General features: G+C 37.9%; 1 protein-coding gene across 2 annotated transcripts; it reads left to right on the plus strand.

Moving 5' to 3' along the window:
- Positions 1-326: 326 nt before the first annotated feature.
- On the plus strand, positions 327-18,718 carry pik3r5 (phosphoinositide-3-kinase, regulatory subunit 5). 2 transcript variants are annotated; one of them, XM_088418765.1, is made up of 18 exons: positions 327-477; positions 8,106-8,218; positions 10,828-10,943; positions 11,020-11,088; positions 11,992-12,130; positions 12,205-12,274; positions 12,926-13,100; positions 13,436-13,604; positions 13,696-13,764; positions 13,867-14,531; positions 15,107-15,244; positions 15,325-15,456; positions 16,234-16,327; positions 17,058-17,134; positions 17,485-17,578; positions 17,653-17,735; positions 17,824-17,939; positions 18,037-18,718. In XM_088418765.1, exons 2-18 carry the CDS (start codon positions 8,119-8,121, stop codon positions 18,185-18,187), a joined length of 2,457 nt encoding a protein of 818 aa, XP_088274891.1. In that variant the 5' UTR covers positions 327-477; positions 8,106-8,118; the 3' UTR covers positions 18,188-18,718. The 2 variants fall into 2 exon arrangements, with proteins under 2 accessions (XP_088274891.1, XP_088274892.1); XM_088418766.1 differs by lacking the exon at positions 327-477 and adding an exon at positions 3,578-3,719 and having other exon boundaries at positions 18,037-18,189.
- Positions 18,719-18,796: the final 78 nt, after the last annotated feature.

Raw genomic sequence — 18,796 nt, forward strand, 5'->3', positions numbered from 1 at the left:
ATGTACTTTGATTGTGTAAGGGAGAAAAACTATTTAGGCTATAACGTTGCGGTGTTTGTGTTTTCCACCTAAAGTTCTCATTCAGCTTTTAGTAGAATAGCGAACAAAGCTAAACAATGAGGTCTGTGGGAATAACATGAAAACAAACACGTCAAACAGATGACTTCCTGTCAGAGACCGACATCCCTTCAATGTCCTCATGCAACATGCACATGCAAACACACACACACACACAAACTTAGTTATACACAACCGCAATAGTGGCGACCTTCCTCATTGTGTTCACATGCACCTCGCTCATATGCTTCCTGTTTGTGAGTCAAGTGTGCTTAGAGAAGCGGCTAGCATCCAGTAACGCGTGTTCGTCTGTCACTCAATCCACTGGATGGCACTGAGCTGGAGACCCTTATCCACTCGGACGCTGAGGCACTCTACTGAGACGTTCCCGCACAATGGATGCCAAATACTAGATTGCAGGTAAGATGCTGGAAACCAACGACGGGAGTTTTATTTTGAATGGCAACATGTTGAGTGTGTACTACGGACACTTTGTCTTTTGGTCAATATTAAAATAGGGATGAGTAGTTGATACGTTTTATACTTACTCTATGTTCACTGAGGCCATTACATAAGGTATACGCATGTGTAAAAACGCCAATGCTAAATGCTGAACACCTAAATTGGCACATTCATTTATTTATTTTTTTTGTCTTTTGATGGGGATATGCCCTTTTAGCATCTAAGTAATGTATATATATATATATATATATATATATATATATATATATATATATATATATATATATATATATATATATATATATATATATATATTCCTTGAAAAAAAGCATTGTTCTGACAAAAATGGCGAAACATTTTTTTTAATTCATCAATTGTTAGACTTATTTTATTAAGAAATATTTGATGTGTAAATCAAAAAGAAGTGCTAATTATTTTAACACTTAAACTAGAGTCCCAAGGGGTTTTAATGTGCGTTTTTTAGAAAATATGTTGGATTGTCCATCAGGCATTGAATAGTTCACTTATATGATGTTCGTGCCGATTGGTCAAACTTACGTTTATGTCATCATACACTGCTGCAATAACTGGTGAAAAAAACATAATTGTATTAAACAAAATCATTTGTCAAGCGCAAGAAATGAGTTGAACTAAAAACAGCAAAAGTTTGACTATTACTGATTTAAAGAATGAGTCAACAGAATGATGTTTTTCATTCATCAATATGTCATTCTATACATCAGAATTGTTCTTAATGTATGAATGAGACTGTCATACTGTGATTTGGATCAGCGCTCAGTCACGAACTGTTTGAAGCCTTTGCGGGCGCCTGCGCACTGCGATGCCAAAGATGACGACAGACTCTTCCCGTTCAGCTGCAGGAAGGGAATCATCAATTTTTCTTCGAAATTGCTCCATCTTCTACACAAGTTGTTGAGACATACAGCAGTGACAGGGGCAGATAGTAGAGTACGGCACATGTGGGTGGACACATGTGGGTGGATGCTCTCGATATATATATTCCCCTTCAAATGGGTTTGTGATCATTTCCAGTTGATAAAAAAGTGACAAAAACAATCTTGTTTTTTTCAAAGTGAAACTGTACTTGAACGACGTTGCAGTACATGTACTTAATGTATGCAAAGATCGTCTTTACGTCTGGCCATCTCCATTTCTTGTGTTGGTGCATCTCCTAGTGGCTAAATAACTAATGCTGTTTGTGCGCTTAAAAGCACTGAGTGATTTAGTAATTCATCAAAGAGAATTTTAGCGCATAGAGCTTCCCAAAAGGAACGAAAAAGACTTGTGTTTTTTTCCAAAAAGGACAAGGATTTATTATTGGCTTTATTATCCAAGAATATAACCTAAACAGTCTATAAAGTTTTAGATGTACTATTTTAACCAGTAGGGGGCCGTGTATAATAAAATGTCCCCTCGTTGCTTTTGAAGAAGAAGAAGAAGAAGAAAGACGCACGTTATTAACCTCATAGCAGCTGACAGGCTCATCTTACAAGTTTCCTCATGAAATATTGTCGAAGCATCTTAGTAAGTAAAACGACGTGGAGGTGTGAACCAGCTACTTGTTCGTGTTTTTTGGCCTTTTTGCTAGTCGCGATTGCTAAACAGTTAGCATTAGCATATTTTGTATATGTAGTTATATACACTCACAGTTACAAACAACAAATGGGTAAAAGTCAGTCACTTATTCAACTTGAGTACTGTAGTTATTAAAAAAAAAAGATTGCGTACAGGTTAATAAATGCTAATGGTTTTTTTTGGGGAAAGGAGCACAGAGAAGTGTTTATCAGATTAATTAGATGCTACGGAATAATCAATAGGATTCTATTTTAATAAGATTCACTGACAGTATTTATGCATATAAACGTCTCAGAAAAAATGAGATCTTGTTTTTTTCTATTTCTAGACCTAATTCACTTGAAAATTTTATACAGTACTGTATAATACATATAGGTAGCTCATAATTGATGACCTTGGAGCAATTTGAGTGTTGAAATCCCAATACTATAATTTTGGGAAAAACACATTTAAGGTGTTGCCAATTTCATACTTCATTAGTGTGCATTGTCCTCTAATTCCTTATTTTCATACATTTAGATTACAAATTAAACCTTTTGGCTGCTGACAAATTAACATTGAGAATTTAAGGAGGAATCTCTGTAGAAAACTAATTTTTCCATCATTAACTTAAAACTAATTCCCTTGTTTTTGTGAAAACATGTCTCACACACACACACACATATATATATATATATATATATATATATATATATATATATATATATATATATATATATGTATATGTGTGTGTGTGTGTGTGTGTGTGTGTGTGTGTGTGTGTGTGTGTGTGTGTGTGTGTGTGTGTGCATGCATGCGTTCGTGTTTTTGTACAATAATGTAAGATAATTTGGCCATCCTCCGTGCCGAATAAAAATGAGTTCATTTTAAATATGCAAAATGAATGTGAGGGAAGATTTCATCTAAATGTAAAGAAATGCACCTTCCCGCTACATTAAAGTAAGTTTTGTTGGAAAGATACTCAAGCAAATTATCATATGCTTATCCTGTGTAAGACCTTATTATTGAATTCAAGAAAACAGTGCACTTCATAGTTATTTTAATAATCAAAGAATCTGTTGATTGTTTTATTGTTGATGCACTAATGTGCTGACAGACTGACCTTGAAACCAATTCATTAAACAAAAAGTTTCACTTGCTCCCTCTGGGTAATATTGTTTCAAAATCAGCCGCTGAATAGACTCCATCCATCATTTGTGTCCCTTCAAGTTTTTCAATCAGAAGGAACCTCTGCCTGAGCCACAAGAGACCCTCTTTTCATGCGCGAGTTGAATGACTGGAAAACTGGATGTGAATGGATATCAGCCTCATCAATCAATGTGAAGTGTGGCGAGGAGGGGGCACTACTGTACCCCCACTCTCCCATTCGCGCATACAGAGTGTGGCTGTTTTTCTCTCTCTCCTCCCGTAGTCTGTGGGAGTAAACCTGAGGCTCAGATCACAGCACAACAATGGGGAGGCACCTGCTTCCTCAGCTCAACATGGGAAGCGGCGCTTCCCCTCAGGAAGCAGTTGGTAATGGGATCGTCAGATGTGAGGAGATGGAGGAGGAAGCGGGTGGGGGGCCGGCATGAGAACCAGACACAGGTGGAGGTGCCATCCAGGTGGGTGCGATACCATGGACGTTTCTCGCCCATTTTGCCGGGTGCTCACGCAACCTTAAAGTAAATCCAATCACCCAACCTAAATATTAAATATAATAAGAAAATGCCCATGGAGATCCACCGTCACCTGATTGAGGGGTATTGAAAATGGATACATGGATGGTTTATGAAATACAGTATTTGATACAAATTTTCCATCCATCCATTTTCTGAAGCCGCTCATCCTCACAAGGGTCGCAGGCTTGCTGGTGCCTATCCCAGCTGACTTCGGGCAGTAGGCGAACAACCACACCCAATCACACCTAAGGACAATTTAGTATGACCAATACATCTGTCATGCATTTTTTTGGTTTGTGGGAGGAATCCGGAGTGGCCGGAAAGAACCCACGTGGGCTTGGGGAGAACATGCAAACTCCACACAGGAATGGCTGGAGCTAAGTGGATTTGAACTCTGGTCCCGTAAACTGTGAGGCGGAGGTGTTATTCACTGTGCCACCGAGCTGCCCTGATACGATTTTTTTATATCGTAAACATTTTTTTAAGGCACAATAGCAACTGTACATTTCATTTGTTTGAAAAAAAATGTGGAAGTGACCCTTTTGACACTAAGGACAACATCCTCTTATGAAATCCTCTCGCAGTCATCGCACAGTTGCAACATTCAACAAAAAATATGTACAAAAAAAGTGTGATGACAGGCATCAGTTATAACATTTTCTCAAAAAATTACCAAGCATGAAATTTTTGTAGGTGGATCGAAGATTAAGCTTTTGTTCAGTCAGTTTGAGTTGTTAGGTCTAGTGCAAGTTTTATTTGTTTTTCTACCACATGCCATGTACAATAAATGTATTCTTGAAAGGCTGTGAGTACTATGGGGACGACATCCGAGAAATTTGATTGGACAGTTGGACACATTTTTTTTTTTTGGCAGGATGAAAGAGCTAGCTATTTTGAAGTTAGCAAGAGTTTATGAGTTTTGTGGGGGAAAAAACAAACATCCATCCATCCATCCAAACAAAATAGCATCTTACTTGATATGATTTTGGAGGGGACATATGAAGATCTCCATGTGTACTCTCCAAAATAGTTAGGTAAAAAAATAAATAATACATTTCTTGTTTTGTACAAAGCAACCTAGAAAGCTGAATATTTTTTTGGGGTATTACAGTTTTTGCCTTATAATTGGGTCAATTTTAATCCATCTTTTTTAAGAGTTTAAAGATTAAACGTGTGAAACGTGAAAATTAACTAGCCAATTAATCAAGATAATACTGAATTAAATGTCTTTTGTATGTGATGTCTGCAGGGAAGTGAACATTTATGTAGTGTTACTCTACATATGACAAATATATATATATATATATATATATATATATATATATATATATATATATATATATATATATATATATATATATATATATATATATATATATATATATATATATATATAATTTGATATTATACAATGCTTCTACAATGTTGCATGGGGGATTTCTTGTTTACACTCAAAGAAGATTGAAAATCCAGATGTAAACCTCAATGTTGCTCACAATGCAAACTGCTGACTGACCTCATTCTGAAGCTAATCTGCTTGAGATCTTTTTCAACACCCACCTTGAAATACAAGCATGATGTACTTTGAAGTGTTAGCTTTCATAGAGAAATGGGCCAAGTTTGTGCCCTGTTTCAGCATAGATTTGAGGAAAAAGCCCTGGTGTGGTTGTGTGCTTGTGTGTATGTGTGCGTGTTGCAACCTGAGAAGTACCCAGCTGTTCATATGTTCTAAAATGGAACATTTCTAAAAAAGCAATATCCTCTTTACTTTGAAGGAAGAACTTGCTGCTTCTCAATTTGGATTGAACACAATTTGCATTTGGTGCATGTATTGCGATTACAAGGAAAACCCAAATACACGTACAGTACTGAATGGTACCTCTACTACTGCTACTATTACAACTATTACCATTCAAATTACTTTGCTATTTTCAGCGTTAAAGGGTTAAATTTTGTCCAAGAAAATGACAACCATTGATTTTCAGGTGCAATTAGTCCTCTTTAATAAGCATTTTTCCACTTTGTGTCCACTGAAAATGACATCACATATGCTCAGGGGTTGATGAGCATTCGCAGCTCTGCTTGTGAACGTTACAAGACTAAATTCAGAAAACAAGTGAGGCGTAGTTGGGCGTACCTGAGCCCAGAATACATCATGTCATTTTCAGCCAACAGCAAGTGGCAAAATGCTTGTTTGAAAGTATAATTTATACATTGACACTTATTAAGTTATCACATTCATTAAAAACAATTGACTTTTTACTGCTGAAAATAGCCGAATAATAAATGTATTAAAAAAAAGCATGCATATAATATGATGATAATGATCATATCTGATTTCACAAATGGGTTTGACTAGATACTTGAGTCCAATTTTACGTGGCACCTTTCAGACACGTAAAGGTTGTGATAAAATGAGTCACTTGGCACTTTGATTCAAATCAAAGGGACACCCCTCTCTTCGCCTTGTTACGCACCCGACACCACCAAGAACAGAAGTGAAACCCCTTTGCCACGCTCGGCTTCTTTTTACTTGCAGCCTAGAAAAATGAGTCAAATGACTCCTTATGACTATTTGGTTACCTATTTTGCTCTGCGCATAAACACTACAAGAGCAGCAAGTCTGATTTCTGAAAAACAAACAAATTATCAATTCAAATGAATGAAATACTGAAATTGAGTCAATTTCTGGCTTCCTGACAAAAGGAAAATTGTTGTTAGGTGTGCTTCTATGAGGATAATAATAATTCAATATTGTACTTTAAAAAATATATATATTGACTTGCCATTGTGCTGCTTTTTTCTGTGCTCACATTGACCACCAGGGGGAAGTATAAGACAAATAGAGTGTTCATTAAGAATGCAGCTACTGAGTAATCTTGGTATTCGGATATCCTACAGAAAATTCAAATCAATATTGAGTATTCAGATTTTTTTTTTGACGATAAACACTGCTTTCCTCTCTAAAAACACTGGTCCAACATCGAAAATTTACCGGCTGAAACGGAACACTTGGGTCTGCATGATTATTAAAATGTGATCTGTAGGAACGGCAACTGCAATCGTTTACGTCTATAACACTAGCCTATATGTCGCACTTGAGTGCAGCTAGCTTGCAGCTAATTTAATGTTAGAAGCGTAGAGCTATAATGGAGCCCAAGCTGCGGGTAAACACTTGCAACAGGAAGCCTAATGAATGGGTTTCCGGGGCAACAAAAAATGCGTTGAACAATTCACAAATTACTCGAGCATTTTTTTTCAAATATTCATTGAGACATGATTATGAATTCCACTTGAGTTCTAGATAGTCCTGCCCAATCATAATAATGCTTTGTTGAACAGTCTCCATCTTTCTCATCAGTGCGGCACTGATATTAGTCACTCAACTCAGGGCATTAAAAAAAATATATATTTATGACTGTGAGGACTGTTACAGTATATGTCTTGTTTTTATGTTGTCATTGCAGCTTTTGTGTACATTTACTTGCTTCAACGATTAAAGCACGTGAAAGCATGCGTGAAATTTGCCTTAGCATTCTTTAGCTTGTGATACAATATAGATTGTTTTTGTGATTCGCTATTCTGTCAAGTGTGATTGCATACGTCGTTATTTTTCTCAACTAGTGAGAATCACGGAAAACATTCTTGCTCTTACAACAGCTGTGTAGGAGTCTCAGAGTCCCCAAAGGTCTACAGTATCTCAGAGAAAAAAAAAAACAAAGTTGTTTTTTAGTGGCATCTTGGAAAAGAGGTACTACAAGGGTATGGATACTCGCACAATTGAGCAACAAAATTGACAAGTGAACATAAGCGGAGCAGCAAAGCATGAAGACAGGCAATATAGCAAATATATCTCAGAACAGCTCTACTGTAGTGTGTTCAGTCACAGTAGTTGTGAAACTTTTCTTTATTTGTGTCTTCATGGCTATATTACATTGACCCCATTTGAGCAAGTCATACATGAATGAATCACATAATTATAAATCAACATATTAAAAATTCTTTAGGGTTATGGAGTGGAGCAAGTGTTTTGAAAACAGAAAACATTGTTCAGTTTGTTTTGTCAGACTTTCTCTGACTGCTGATTGACTGCACGGATGTTTTTCTTCACACGTGATTTTTTTTTCGGAACTATGGCAACAAAACAGCAACACAAGCATTGCCGTGTGGTTCAAAAAGAAAAAAACATCCCCTTTTTCAGTCTTTAACAGTCAATATATTTGTATGCTGCATGTCATGTGAGGAAGTAACACATCTTCCATAAGAGAGATGAATGGTTCTGTGGTTTAACATATCGCTGTATTTAATAACAGTCATCATTGTGCACAGAGCGTGAGGCAACATGCAGCACACGTCTTGTACGGAGGACCGGATCCAGCACGCTCTGGACCGATGTCTGGATGGGCTGAGACACAGTCCCACAGCGGAGCACCGCTGGGATGGTAAGAATTTATTGTTGACCAATCGCTTCGCTGTATTATGATGTATGTTTATGTGTGTGCATTGAAAGTCTGCTTTTAACAAAATGGGATGTTTTATTTGGGTGTAAAGGTCCCTTGAGGGGACATGGTTGCCAAAGAATGCATAGAAGTTAAAAGTTTGACTCCCAAAAGCGGCCCAAAGTTTAGGACGCTACCAAATGTAAGGCATCACTACAATTTTTGTGTGGGGAAATCATCATGAAATCTCAATTCTGCCATATCAAATCTTTTTTGTCTACATATATTTTACTAGCCCTAGCCATCCATGAATTTTCATTTGATATGATATGATATTTTAAAGGGTGTGGCATCTAGCACAAGCCCCTTGAATGTTTTTAAACTGTGGAACTAAAATGGATTTTTTAACATAGGATTTAAATATAATATATGTAGATATGTATAAATATATACATATATATGTATGCGTGTGTATGTATGTGTGTAACTTTGATACACACACACACACACACACACACACACACTCATTTCAGATGTAATAAAGTGTTTGCCGCTCCTGGTGTTGTCTTAGTTGTGGAAAATGGGGTAAAATGGCTCTTTTAATATTAAAGGTTGCTTAAGTCCTGGTCTAGACTCTTAACATAAAAATATGTTTTTGGGGTTGAATGAGTTAATAGAATAGAATGCCTTAAATGCCATTGAATAGCTAGTATATGATAACGAAGTTTTTTTTTGCTGTTTTCATTGTATTGTAAAATAAAGGAAAATAAAATGTAGCAGAGAGACAACTAATTCATTAAAAAAAAATACATTTCATTATTTTTATTGTGCTCACTCTAAGCAAATGACCTTACAGCCAAAGAAATGTCAAGATTTTGTATCAACATTTTCAAAATTATGCAAATCATTCTGTGAAAAAATAACAAACTTATCACATTTATTTTTGTATTTTAATTATTTGAATCAGTCAATCAATAGATAATTAAATGTTTTATTTCATGACGGCAAGGTGGGCCGCATCACGTGTGTTATGGTAAAACACAAGTGTAAAAAGAAGTAAAATCTGGAAGATGTTTTTAAGTTCCAACTCACTTTTTTACAGTCAAGATCCAATTTAAGTGTACATTCATGGCCAGTTTCAGTTTTAGCAACAATATTTTATCCCTATATTTCCTGCTTTAAACCAGGTACTAACACCAGGATTGATAGGTCTGCCAGGTGTAGGGAGGCGGGAGGAATTGAATGGAACAAGCCATTTTTAGGCTAACCAGGGGCATGTTTTTTGTTGCGGAATATATTTCAACCTAGTTACTCAAATTTTAGGTGAGCTGGGATTTATGTCAGTGTTTGATTTGTAGGCGTGACAGCATTTTGACTTTAGCTGGAATTATGCAGTGGGTGCTGGAGGAAGTTGTGTGGCTTGACTGGGAGGAAGTGGTAGCACTGACAAGAAGTGTTAGTATGTGTGTGAGTGAACGTCACATAGAATGGTTTACTGTGGTGCATGAGTTCAAAGGGCTTTCAAGGTAGACTGGATTTGTTTCTAGAATATCATAAAGGCCTTGTACAAATTCTTCAATAATCGCTTACAGGTCTTTTGCTTAATTCAGTAATCAGATGACGAGATCAATAATTTCATTGATCGGTGTGGAAAACAGATATTTTATTATCAAAGTTAACTATTTTACCTTAATCAAATATTTGCAGGCATTTTAACATTGAATAATTGCTGTGTTTTTGTTTGGAAACCCTGCGTGAAAACTTAACAAAATATATTAAGTAAATTAAAAGATAAATTAAATACACTTTATGTTGTAAAGATAAAGGTTAATATGACCAAAAAAAGCAATGAAAATACAAGAATGAATAAAAGAGAAATGCATGTTGGCTCTATTTATCTGAATTTTCTTTTTTACAAAAAACACTGTTTCACAAACAGTGAAAAAAATCTTGTGGTGAATTGACTCCATTTTATCTCCTCAAGTAGTACAGATACATTTGTTAAGTTGACTCAAGTTTACATCTATTAGAAAAAAGTATCAAAATTCAGATTTTTTTGTGTGAAACCACTTCACAAGATTAAATTGAGTATATTCAATATTCTTTTTTTTGTAAAGAGAAGCCCTTTTAAAGGGAAAATAAATGAAAACCACAGACGTTATCGCTACTGGATGTGGTGAAATAAGGGACACTCCGCTTATCTTTCATCAGACACACTTAAAAAAAAATCATAAAATGAAATCGGAATTTTTAGTCACCCGTTTATTAGTATGCACATCAGAAAAAAATGCCCCAAGCCAATTGCAGCAATTATTGTTAATGCTCTGCGTGACCGTAAAAGAGTGAGAAGGCCAACTTCAAAATAAACCTTAGTTTACCAATTCATATCTGAACAAAAATGCAATGGCATGCTTTTATTTTGAAGTTGTTTCCATCAGCATATCGTGACGTAAGAGCTTTCACCAATTACACAACGACTCTACTATACAACGGAATGGATTTGAACCTACTAGAAATGACAAACGCTACTCAATCAGTAGTCGACCTGTGAAGCAATCGCACATGTTTGCGTTGCATTGCTGATTGTTTCTGAAACGTGTGTTATGTTCCAGTGCTGATGTGCCCCGTGGGCCAGTCAATGAACCGCTGGAGCCTGGAGGAGCTGGTCAAGAGGGACCCTGACAACTCCATCATCCTCTTGCAGCAGATCCTGAGGAAAACCAGAGAGGTTTGGCCGATCACAATACACGCATGCAAACAAACTAATCCCTTGGGAAACAGTGAGTGTATGTTATTATGTGCAGGTACAGGAGAGGTGTCAATATGAGCTGGTGGCACCGCTTGCCATCATGTTCACCTCTACACTGCTGCAGGTACTAATACTCCACCACATCATCACTTATTAATCCATACCGATACGAATGTTAGCAGAGGCGGGGAGTTCGTTGGTCCGTCACCGACAAACCACCGAATGATGAGAGAGTTTATAAAAATGATGGAACAAGAATTTTAGAAATTAGATTTTTTTGTTGTAATCGTCAGAGTAGGCATTCCGTCGGATGTCTGTCGGTCCTATGTTTCCCTTTTGCCGCGAACCAACACTTTTGCTTGTTTGTTTGCGGCATTGCTTGCTTAGATTGACTATATTTCAAGGGTTTATTATATTTAATATTTCCCAAATCAGCATTACTTTTTCCCAATCTTCTTAAATCTTCTGTCCCACACACCTGAAACAATGATAATAATAATACTACTAATAATAACAAGATTCATGATTATTGCAATAACTATTAATGATAAATACCGTATTTTCCGCACTAAAAGGCACACCTAAAAGCCAAATTTTTTTTAAGCTTAATTTTTTTTAAAAAGCTGATGGTGCGCCTTATAATCAGGTGCGCCTTATATATGGATCAATATCGAGATTGGGATTCATAGATGGGGAATGAACTGATAAAGTAAGCTTGACCTGTTTCTTTTGTATGTTTACAGTTGAACAAGGTTGCTCATATTGACATTGAGTTATGATGCTATTGAGAGTTTAGAGTTATTATTTGAGTTATTATTGTTATTACTTTGAGTATTACTATGTGATTGAAAAAGTTTTAAAATATGTCATTAATTGAGGGTGTGCCTTATAATCCGGTGTGCCTTATAGTGCGGAAAATACGGTAGTAATATAATAATAATAACTCGTAATTCAAATGTTGAAATGTACTGTACAGGTGAAATGTCTTCGTAGTTAAAGAGAACAATATTTTTTCTCTCCTTTCTAGACGCCTTACTGTCCTCCAGACGCAGAGCTTCTCAAGAGCGCCACAGAAGTGTTCATTGACTTCCTCACGTGGCCCGAGCCGTACTGCAGCGTGTGCCGAAACCTGCTCACCACACTACAGCTGGAGATGAAGGCTCCAGGTATGTTTTGCAGTGGTCTCGTTCCTGTGATGTTCTCAAAAGAACTTCCTAACGTTGCTTTCTCTTCCTCAAAGGGATTTCCTTTCAAAGACTGGTGAGAGAAGAGCAGGACCTGGACATCAGCTGTCAGTCCTCCAAGATCATGTATGTCCATGTTAAGCTTGATGTGTTCCGTACACTGACATGATTTAATAAGTTGGTCATTGAGCCCTGAGCAACTGTGTTGTCGTTTTTGGTAAACGCCAAATGAAAAAATGGCCGTCTGTTTTCTGAGTTGTAGAAAGCAAGTAACACAATGGCGCTCCCTCAGATGGTTAAAAACGGGTGGCTTTTACTGCTCAATTCATATTCCGAAGATGCGTTATTTATCACAATACTGTGTTTAGACGGCTGCATATTATTGGAAATAAATTGTTTGACTTGACTTTTGCTCTTACGTAGTTTTCAGTCATGTCCGTTTCGCATTAAGTACATTATCAATCTCTGAACCCATTTATTCTTTTCTTTTATGATCAATCTTATTTTGTTTAATTATTTTTTTCTAGTTTACAATGATTTTTTTAATCAATTTTTATTTGTATTCATATAAGATACTATATTTGCTATTTGCCTTTTTTGTGTTTTGGTATAATCGGTTGTATTATGTTCGTGATTTAAACATGTAATTATTATCATATTACAGATGACCCCTAAGTCACATACCTCATTTCCCCTTAGAGTTAGTTATGCTCCTGATTTTAAGTTCCGCTACGTGTATTTTCTTTATTATCGCTGATGTTACTGTAACGACTGCAGGACGGTGCTGCTGATGAACCCGAGCGAAGTGCCCGCCGACTTCCTGTCGGTGGCCGAGCAGCTCAGTTGCGTTCAGCGCTCGGAGAAAGACACCTACGTCACTCTCATCAAACATGCTTTCCAATCTGCGTTTGGCACCAAGTATCCACTCTGCAGTATCCATTCAACCTTGCAGGTATGTTTCTAGGGACCAATGGAAATAGACTTACATTCGAAATCATCTGTTTCAGTTGGATTTTTCTGATGGCAAATATTGTACGTTTTTTGTGTGTTAGGCTTAACAAACACTATACAAAATTGTTGTTAATCAGGTTAAAATACATGGCTAAATACATGACTTTTCATTAAAAGATACAAACAAGTAAGCAGGTCCTCTCTTATAACTTTTTTTTTTAGAAATAGTAGTACCATTGTTGAAAAAACAAGCAATGTAAAGCCACTAGAACTCCACTCAAATGTATTGAAAACACATTGCTTTGAATATTTAATATAATGAATTAACCTGTGCAGGTAAAAACTGCTGAGGAACTGAGGGAGATATTCTCCATGGTCAGTGGTGTGTTAGAGACGGCTGCAGCCATGAGTGATCCTCTGGAGGGACGTGGTCATGTGATCCAGGGACTGGAGGGACTGAGAGAGAGGCTAGGCATCCCTACGTCCAATGGAAGGAACTCTGGTGGTAAAATTAGTCAAATTCAAAAATAAATTGCCAGTATTCAATTTTCAAATCAATTTTTGATGGCTGATCTTTCTTTTTTTGCCTTTGACAGGAATGCTCCAGACGTTCCCAATTCCCACTGCCAAATGTCGCATGTTCCACTGGGAAAAAGATAACTTTGGTAATGAGAATTCTATACTCAGCTCACCCACGTCCCTAATGTGGACAAGTACGAAAGAAAATGAATGGATGGTTATTAAAGCGATCCCTTTAATACCCACAGATGTACTCAACACCCTTCTGGAGGACGAGCCACAAAGTTTGTCCACAAGTGAGGACCAGAAGGAGGATGAGGACGAGTTGGACATAGAGGAAGATGAGGGCCATGACACCTTGTCCGTGGTGTCGGAGTCTTACGCCCCCTCTTTCAACTCCGGAGCAGACAGTGACTTTTTTGACGACTCCGACGACTCCATCAGCTCCCCAAAACCCGCCAAGTCTTCGGCTCGGCTCAGCCAGCACTTGTACCGCCTCCTCCGGAAGCCCAAGAGGACGTTAAACCGGGCCAAAAGTTTGGGATGCACGGAATCCAAAGACTTCTCTGTAGTGCGGGAGATCCGTTCCAACTCGCTCCCCCATCATGTGCAACTACGCTGTCCCGAGCCCTCCTCATCGCAGAATCAGGACATCCGCCAAGTTTGCTTCAGGAGGCGACCCATCCTCAGCTGCGACGAGGACGAGAAAAGCGCCACGCTGAGAGTGGTGGTATTCGGCGCCGACCGCGTCGCCGGCAAGGTCGCGCGGGCCTACAACAGCCTGAGACAAAAAGAGTGTGCGTGTCCTCGTCTCAGCCGGGCCTTCAAAATTCAGTTCTACTTTGTGCCTGTTAAGAGGGACTCCGCTGCGGGACAAGTTTGTCTCATCTCTGCTAATCCCAAGGGAATTAATGTGAGTAGAACTATTCTTCAAGATAGCCCACAGTCTATCACTGTGTGTTGGAATTACAAGGAAACATCGATGAGGCTAAGGATAATAAATAATAATACATATACATATGTTATATTGCACTTCATAGTGTTCTCAATGACATCATTCAAATATCAATCCTGTAATGAGACATTCTAAAAATAAGAATGAAGCACATCAATCCATTCATCAACTCCATCCAGCCGCTTATCCTCACAAGGGCCCCAGGCTTGCTGGTGACTATGCCAGATGACCTCAGGCAGTAGGTGGGGGACATCCTGGACTAAGTTGCTTCATGTTCCAGTTCATTTGTTCTTAATTTGAAAAAAAAAAAAAAAAAAGAAATGTTCCTGTTGTAGCATTAACAGAGATTCAATTAGAATTACTTGTACCAGCAGAAATGTACTCAAATTTACTTTATTTACTCAAACTCATACTCATACCTCCATTTCTGAACCAATGCTTGAAGCAGTGGATTGAACAAAAAGCAATATGTTACAAACTCGTAAAAGGAATTATTTGCAGAAATTCATTGAGCTCAATTTTCTACGCTATAGCCCCAACAGGAAGTTGTTAGCCTTAATGGAGCAGAAGACAGCACAAATGACATCGCCCATCTCCTTGGTATGCTGGATCCCTGGTACGAAAGAAATACCCTCAGCCTGCTTAAATTGCCCGCCAATATCGTCTGTCAGGTACAAAACACTTCTCGCACTAATGTCTTACTATTACTTCTTATTATTTGGTCGTTAAAAATGACTATATCGCCCGACAGCAAACATCCAAGGCTGAGTCAGAGTCATACGACAGTTCATATGAACAACGGCTCCCCATTCTCGCTGACCTAGTTCTTTACTATTGCCGTTATGCGGCACGGCCTGCTCTGGTCCAGCTCTACCAAGCTGAGGTTTGACGTGCACGCACACACACACACACACACACACACACACACACACACACACACGTTTGTACAACTATACTTGTGAGACATACATTGACATAATGCATTTCCTAGCCCGTTTTCCTAAACCTAACCATCAGAAATGATTCCGCAATGCTAACCCTTAGCTTACCTTTAGCCTTACACAATTCAAACCCAATGGTGTGCCGTCAGCGCCAGCAAGTGCCTCTCTGCTGGCCTAACGTAACCTGTATTTTTCCTATATATTATTTTTGATATTATTATTATTGCTGTATTGTCTCATTTGATAGAATTAGCTAGTTTTTGTTCTTTCATGATATAAGTCCACCCGAGTTAGTGTGACGCGATCTCATTTGCTCTTTCCGGGTGAACACAACATGCAGTCTAATTGGAGACCAAGCAGTCAATTAATGTACTTTTACTACAGTATCTCTGATTAGCCTGCTTTGTGGCACATTCGTAGCGTGTGTGCCACACTGAGCGCGCAGAGAGTACACAATCCGGAGCGCTAAATATTGAGCAAGGGAGGGAGGGCTATCGTGAGTGAGCAATGAGAGATTTGGAGCAAGCAAAAAGTTTTTTAAGTGAGGACCAACCTAAATGTCCTCAAAATGTCCTCACTATGTCGGGAGAAAATTCAAAGAGATTCTCACAAGTATAGCTGTACAGGAACACACACTCACACCTTCTAGTGTATTATTCTCCTCAAGATTGCAAATCATCACTTTTCTAAAGTATTATGTTCACTTTTGTGTGTTCTAGTTGACGTTAGCCAGTGGAGAGAGACGGACGGAGGTGTTTGTCCATTCTCTGGAGTTGGGTCACACTGCAGGGACCAGAGCCATCAAGGCTATGGGTGAGCGCAAAACAATGAATGACTCCGGTGTTTCCGTGCCGTGCAATACATGACTGATATGCACGATATGCAAATGTTACTACATTTAATAATTGAGGAACATCACACATTTTAACAGGATATCACAATTCAGTTCTATTTTTCTCGCTGTGTTGGTCACTGCAGTTAGCGCTTCTGATTTCTTTGCAGAAGTAAAACTGGCTCAAGTTGACATGTTAAAAATTGAGTTTAATTTTATTTCATGAGTCACCGTCATCAGTTGCCAGAGATCGCGATTCAAATCTCCTCAAAATAAGTTGAAATATGGCTAATATTGAGAAGTTAATCAAAAAAGAAGGCGTCAAGAACACCACTCCCAGTAGAAATTACAATCAAACAAAACTTCAAACAATGACAGTTACTTGTGATGTACTGAAAAGTAAAGTAGTATGCTTCCTTTGCACACATGACTGCGGTGCACTGCCGCCCAGTGGCCACAGTGGGTATGGCATAACCTGATGGACAAATACTTTAATTCTTACTTATTGAAGTTAGTAATTTGCTAATGTGTGTTTTTATACAATACTACGTTGCAGAGTGCTATTTTCTTCGTTAAAAACAAACATTTTTACTTTTGGAAGAAAAGACAGACTAGATTATTGGGATTTGCATTCATTCTAAGGTGTAAAAACATTTGAGTTACAAGTGTTTTCATCACCACTAAAACTCAAAACCTATTTACATCACACAGGAACTGCCAGCAAAAGGTTTGGTATCGATGGTGACCGAGAAGCTATGCCCCTACAGCTTGACATCATGTATAACAGGGTAAGACTTTTTTTTTGTGACGAGAAAATAAAGTTTCATAAAGCTGTTTTGATTTTTTTTTTCAACCTCTCTTGATGGCGCTCTTGGTTAAAAGATAAAATATAGCACAATGTAATTTATTTCCACTGTATCTTAAATTTAAAAGTACCATCGAGATAAGTCAAAATATCACAAGAGTTTCATGAAGCTTCATTTGTCTATCGCTACTATTTTCTATATATTTTGATGTTCTAAAAAAGACTCCCTTTAATTCTTGTGACTATTTTCTCTGTGATCGTAAGTCATCATTATCCCTGCTTTACCCCAAATAATATTACATTCCTTTTTTTTTGTTTGTTTTTGTCGCTTAGGTGGCCATTAGTGGGCGGAGCCAGAGCAAAAGAGAATCCAAAATGTGTACTTCAATCAACTTGACCAAAGCCTGTAAGAATCCTGAAGAGCTAGGTGGGTCTTTTTTTCATAATAAATAAATAAAAATCAAATGTGTGAATGCCTGGATGTTCTTGTGTCACTGTCAGATTCGCAGTTGGAGTGCCTGCAGCTCAGCATAACAGAGGTTCTAAAGAGACAGAATGGAAAAAGTAAGAAGAACTACAACATGGTGAGCTGAAGTCATTTTTATGAATAAATCAGTTACAAATGGCATACTGCCATGTCAAAGTTGTCTTTTTTTTTTTTTTTTTTAATAGCACCTGAGCTTGACTGAGGCGAAGGTGGACAAGGTGCAGGTCAGCGGTGCTACACACACAACCTTTGCCGTATGTCTGGACCAAGACGAGAAGAAGGTACTACAAAGCGTCATCAGGTACGGCAAACATATGTGAACGCGGATGGAGAAATTATAGAGAAAAGCTCCCAAGATGAATTCCGAAGTCAAATGACAAAAATGACACGCTGTCCAGGTGCGACATCTCCGTGTGCTCCAAAGCCGACAGCTCCTCGGACTGGAGGCAGCGACGGGCCGCCATGGCGGCCCAAATTCAGCCCCTGCACCCGACCTTCTGCTCTCTCCTTTGTCTGCCCATCGTCACCTTCAGCGGTGCGCTTCCCTGACGACCTCTGCTTTCTGGGGATTTAGAAGAAAGGAGTGCACACTCACACAAAAGCAACAGCAAACAAACAAAAAAAATTACCTCTTGTACATGATGAAATATTTTGTATCTTGTAGATTTTGGTGGAAGAATTTATCCCAGGCTTGAGTGATAAATACGTCAACTTTGTATAAATATGATCAGCAGAGAGCGCTATTGTCACAAATTTGGGTCATGATTGAAGCGATCCTCCGGAGCCGACAATATTGTATTTTGTTTTTGGTTTTATTGTGTAAATGTTATTTTTTCCTTGTTTATGTTTTCCTAACAAATTTGTAATGCACACACGAAAATGTTTATTTGAACATTGTTTGCACTTTCCATATGACCATATCCATGTTAGGCTTGTTTCTTTCTGTTGGGAAAATGTCAAGCTAATATTCGTGAGACTGAAATATTTTATTACAAAGAAATGAATGAAGAAATGTATATATATTTAAAACGAAAGTCGATGGACTAGAAAGGTACTTATAGATGGGATAACATGTTTTATAGTTGTATGTTATATTATTTTAATTGTTTTAATCGTTTCCTTCATTGGGTTTTTTATGTATAAAATATAAATAAAACA

This window comes from Hippichthys cyanospilos, chromosome 7, assembly GCF_059441005.1.
Source record: "Hippichthys cyanospilos isolate Australia breed blue-spotted pipefish chromosome 7, RoL_Hcya_1.0, whole genome shotgun sequence".
Taxonomy (NCBI): Eukaryota; Metazoa; Chordata; class Actinopteri; order Syngnathiformes; family Syngnathidae; genus Hippichthys; species Hippichthys cyanospilos.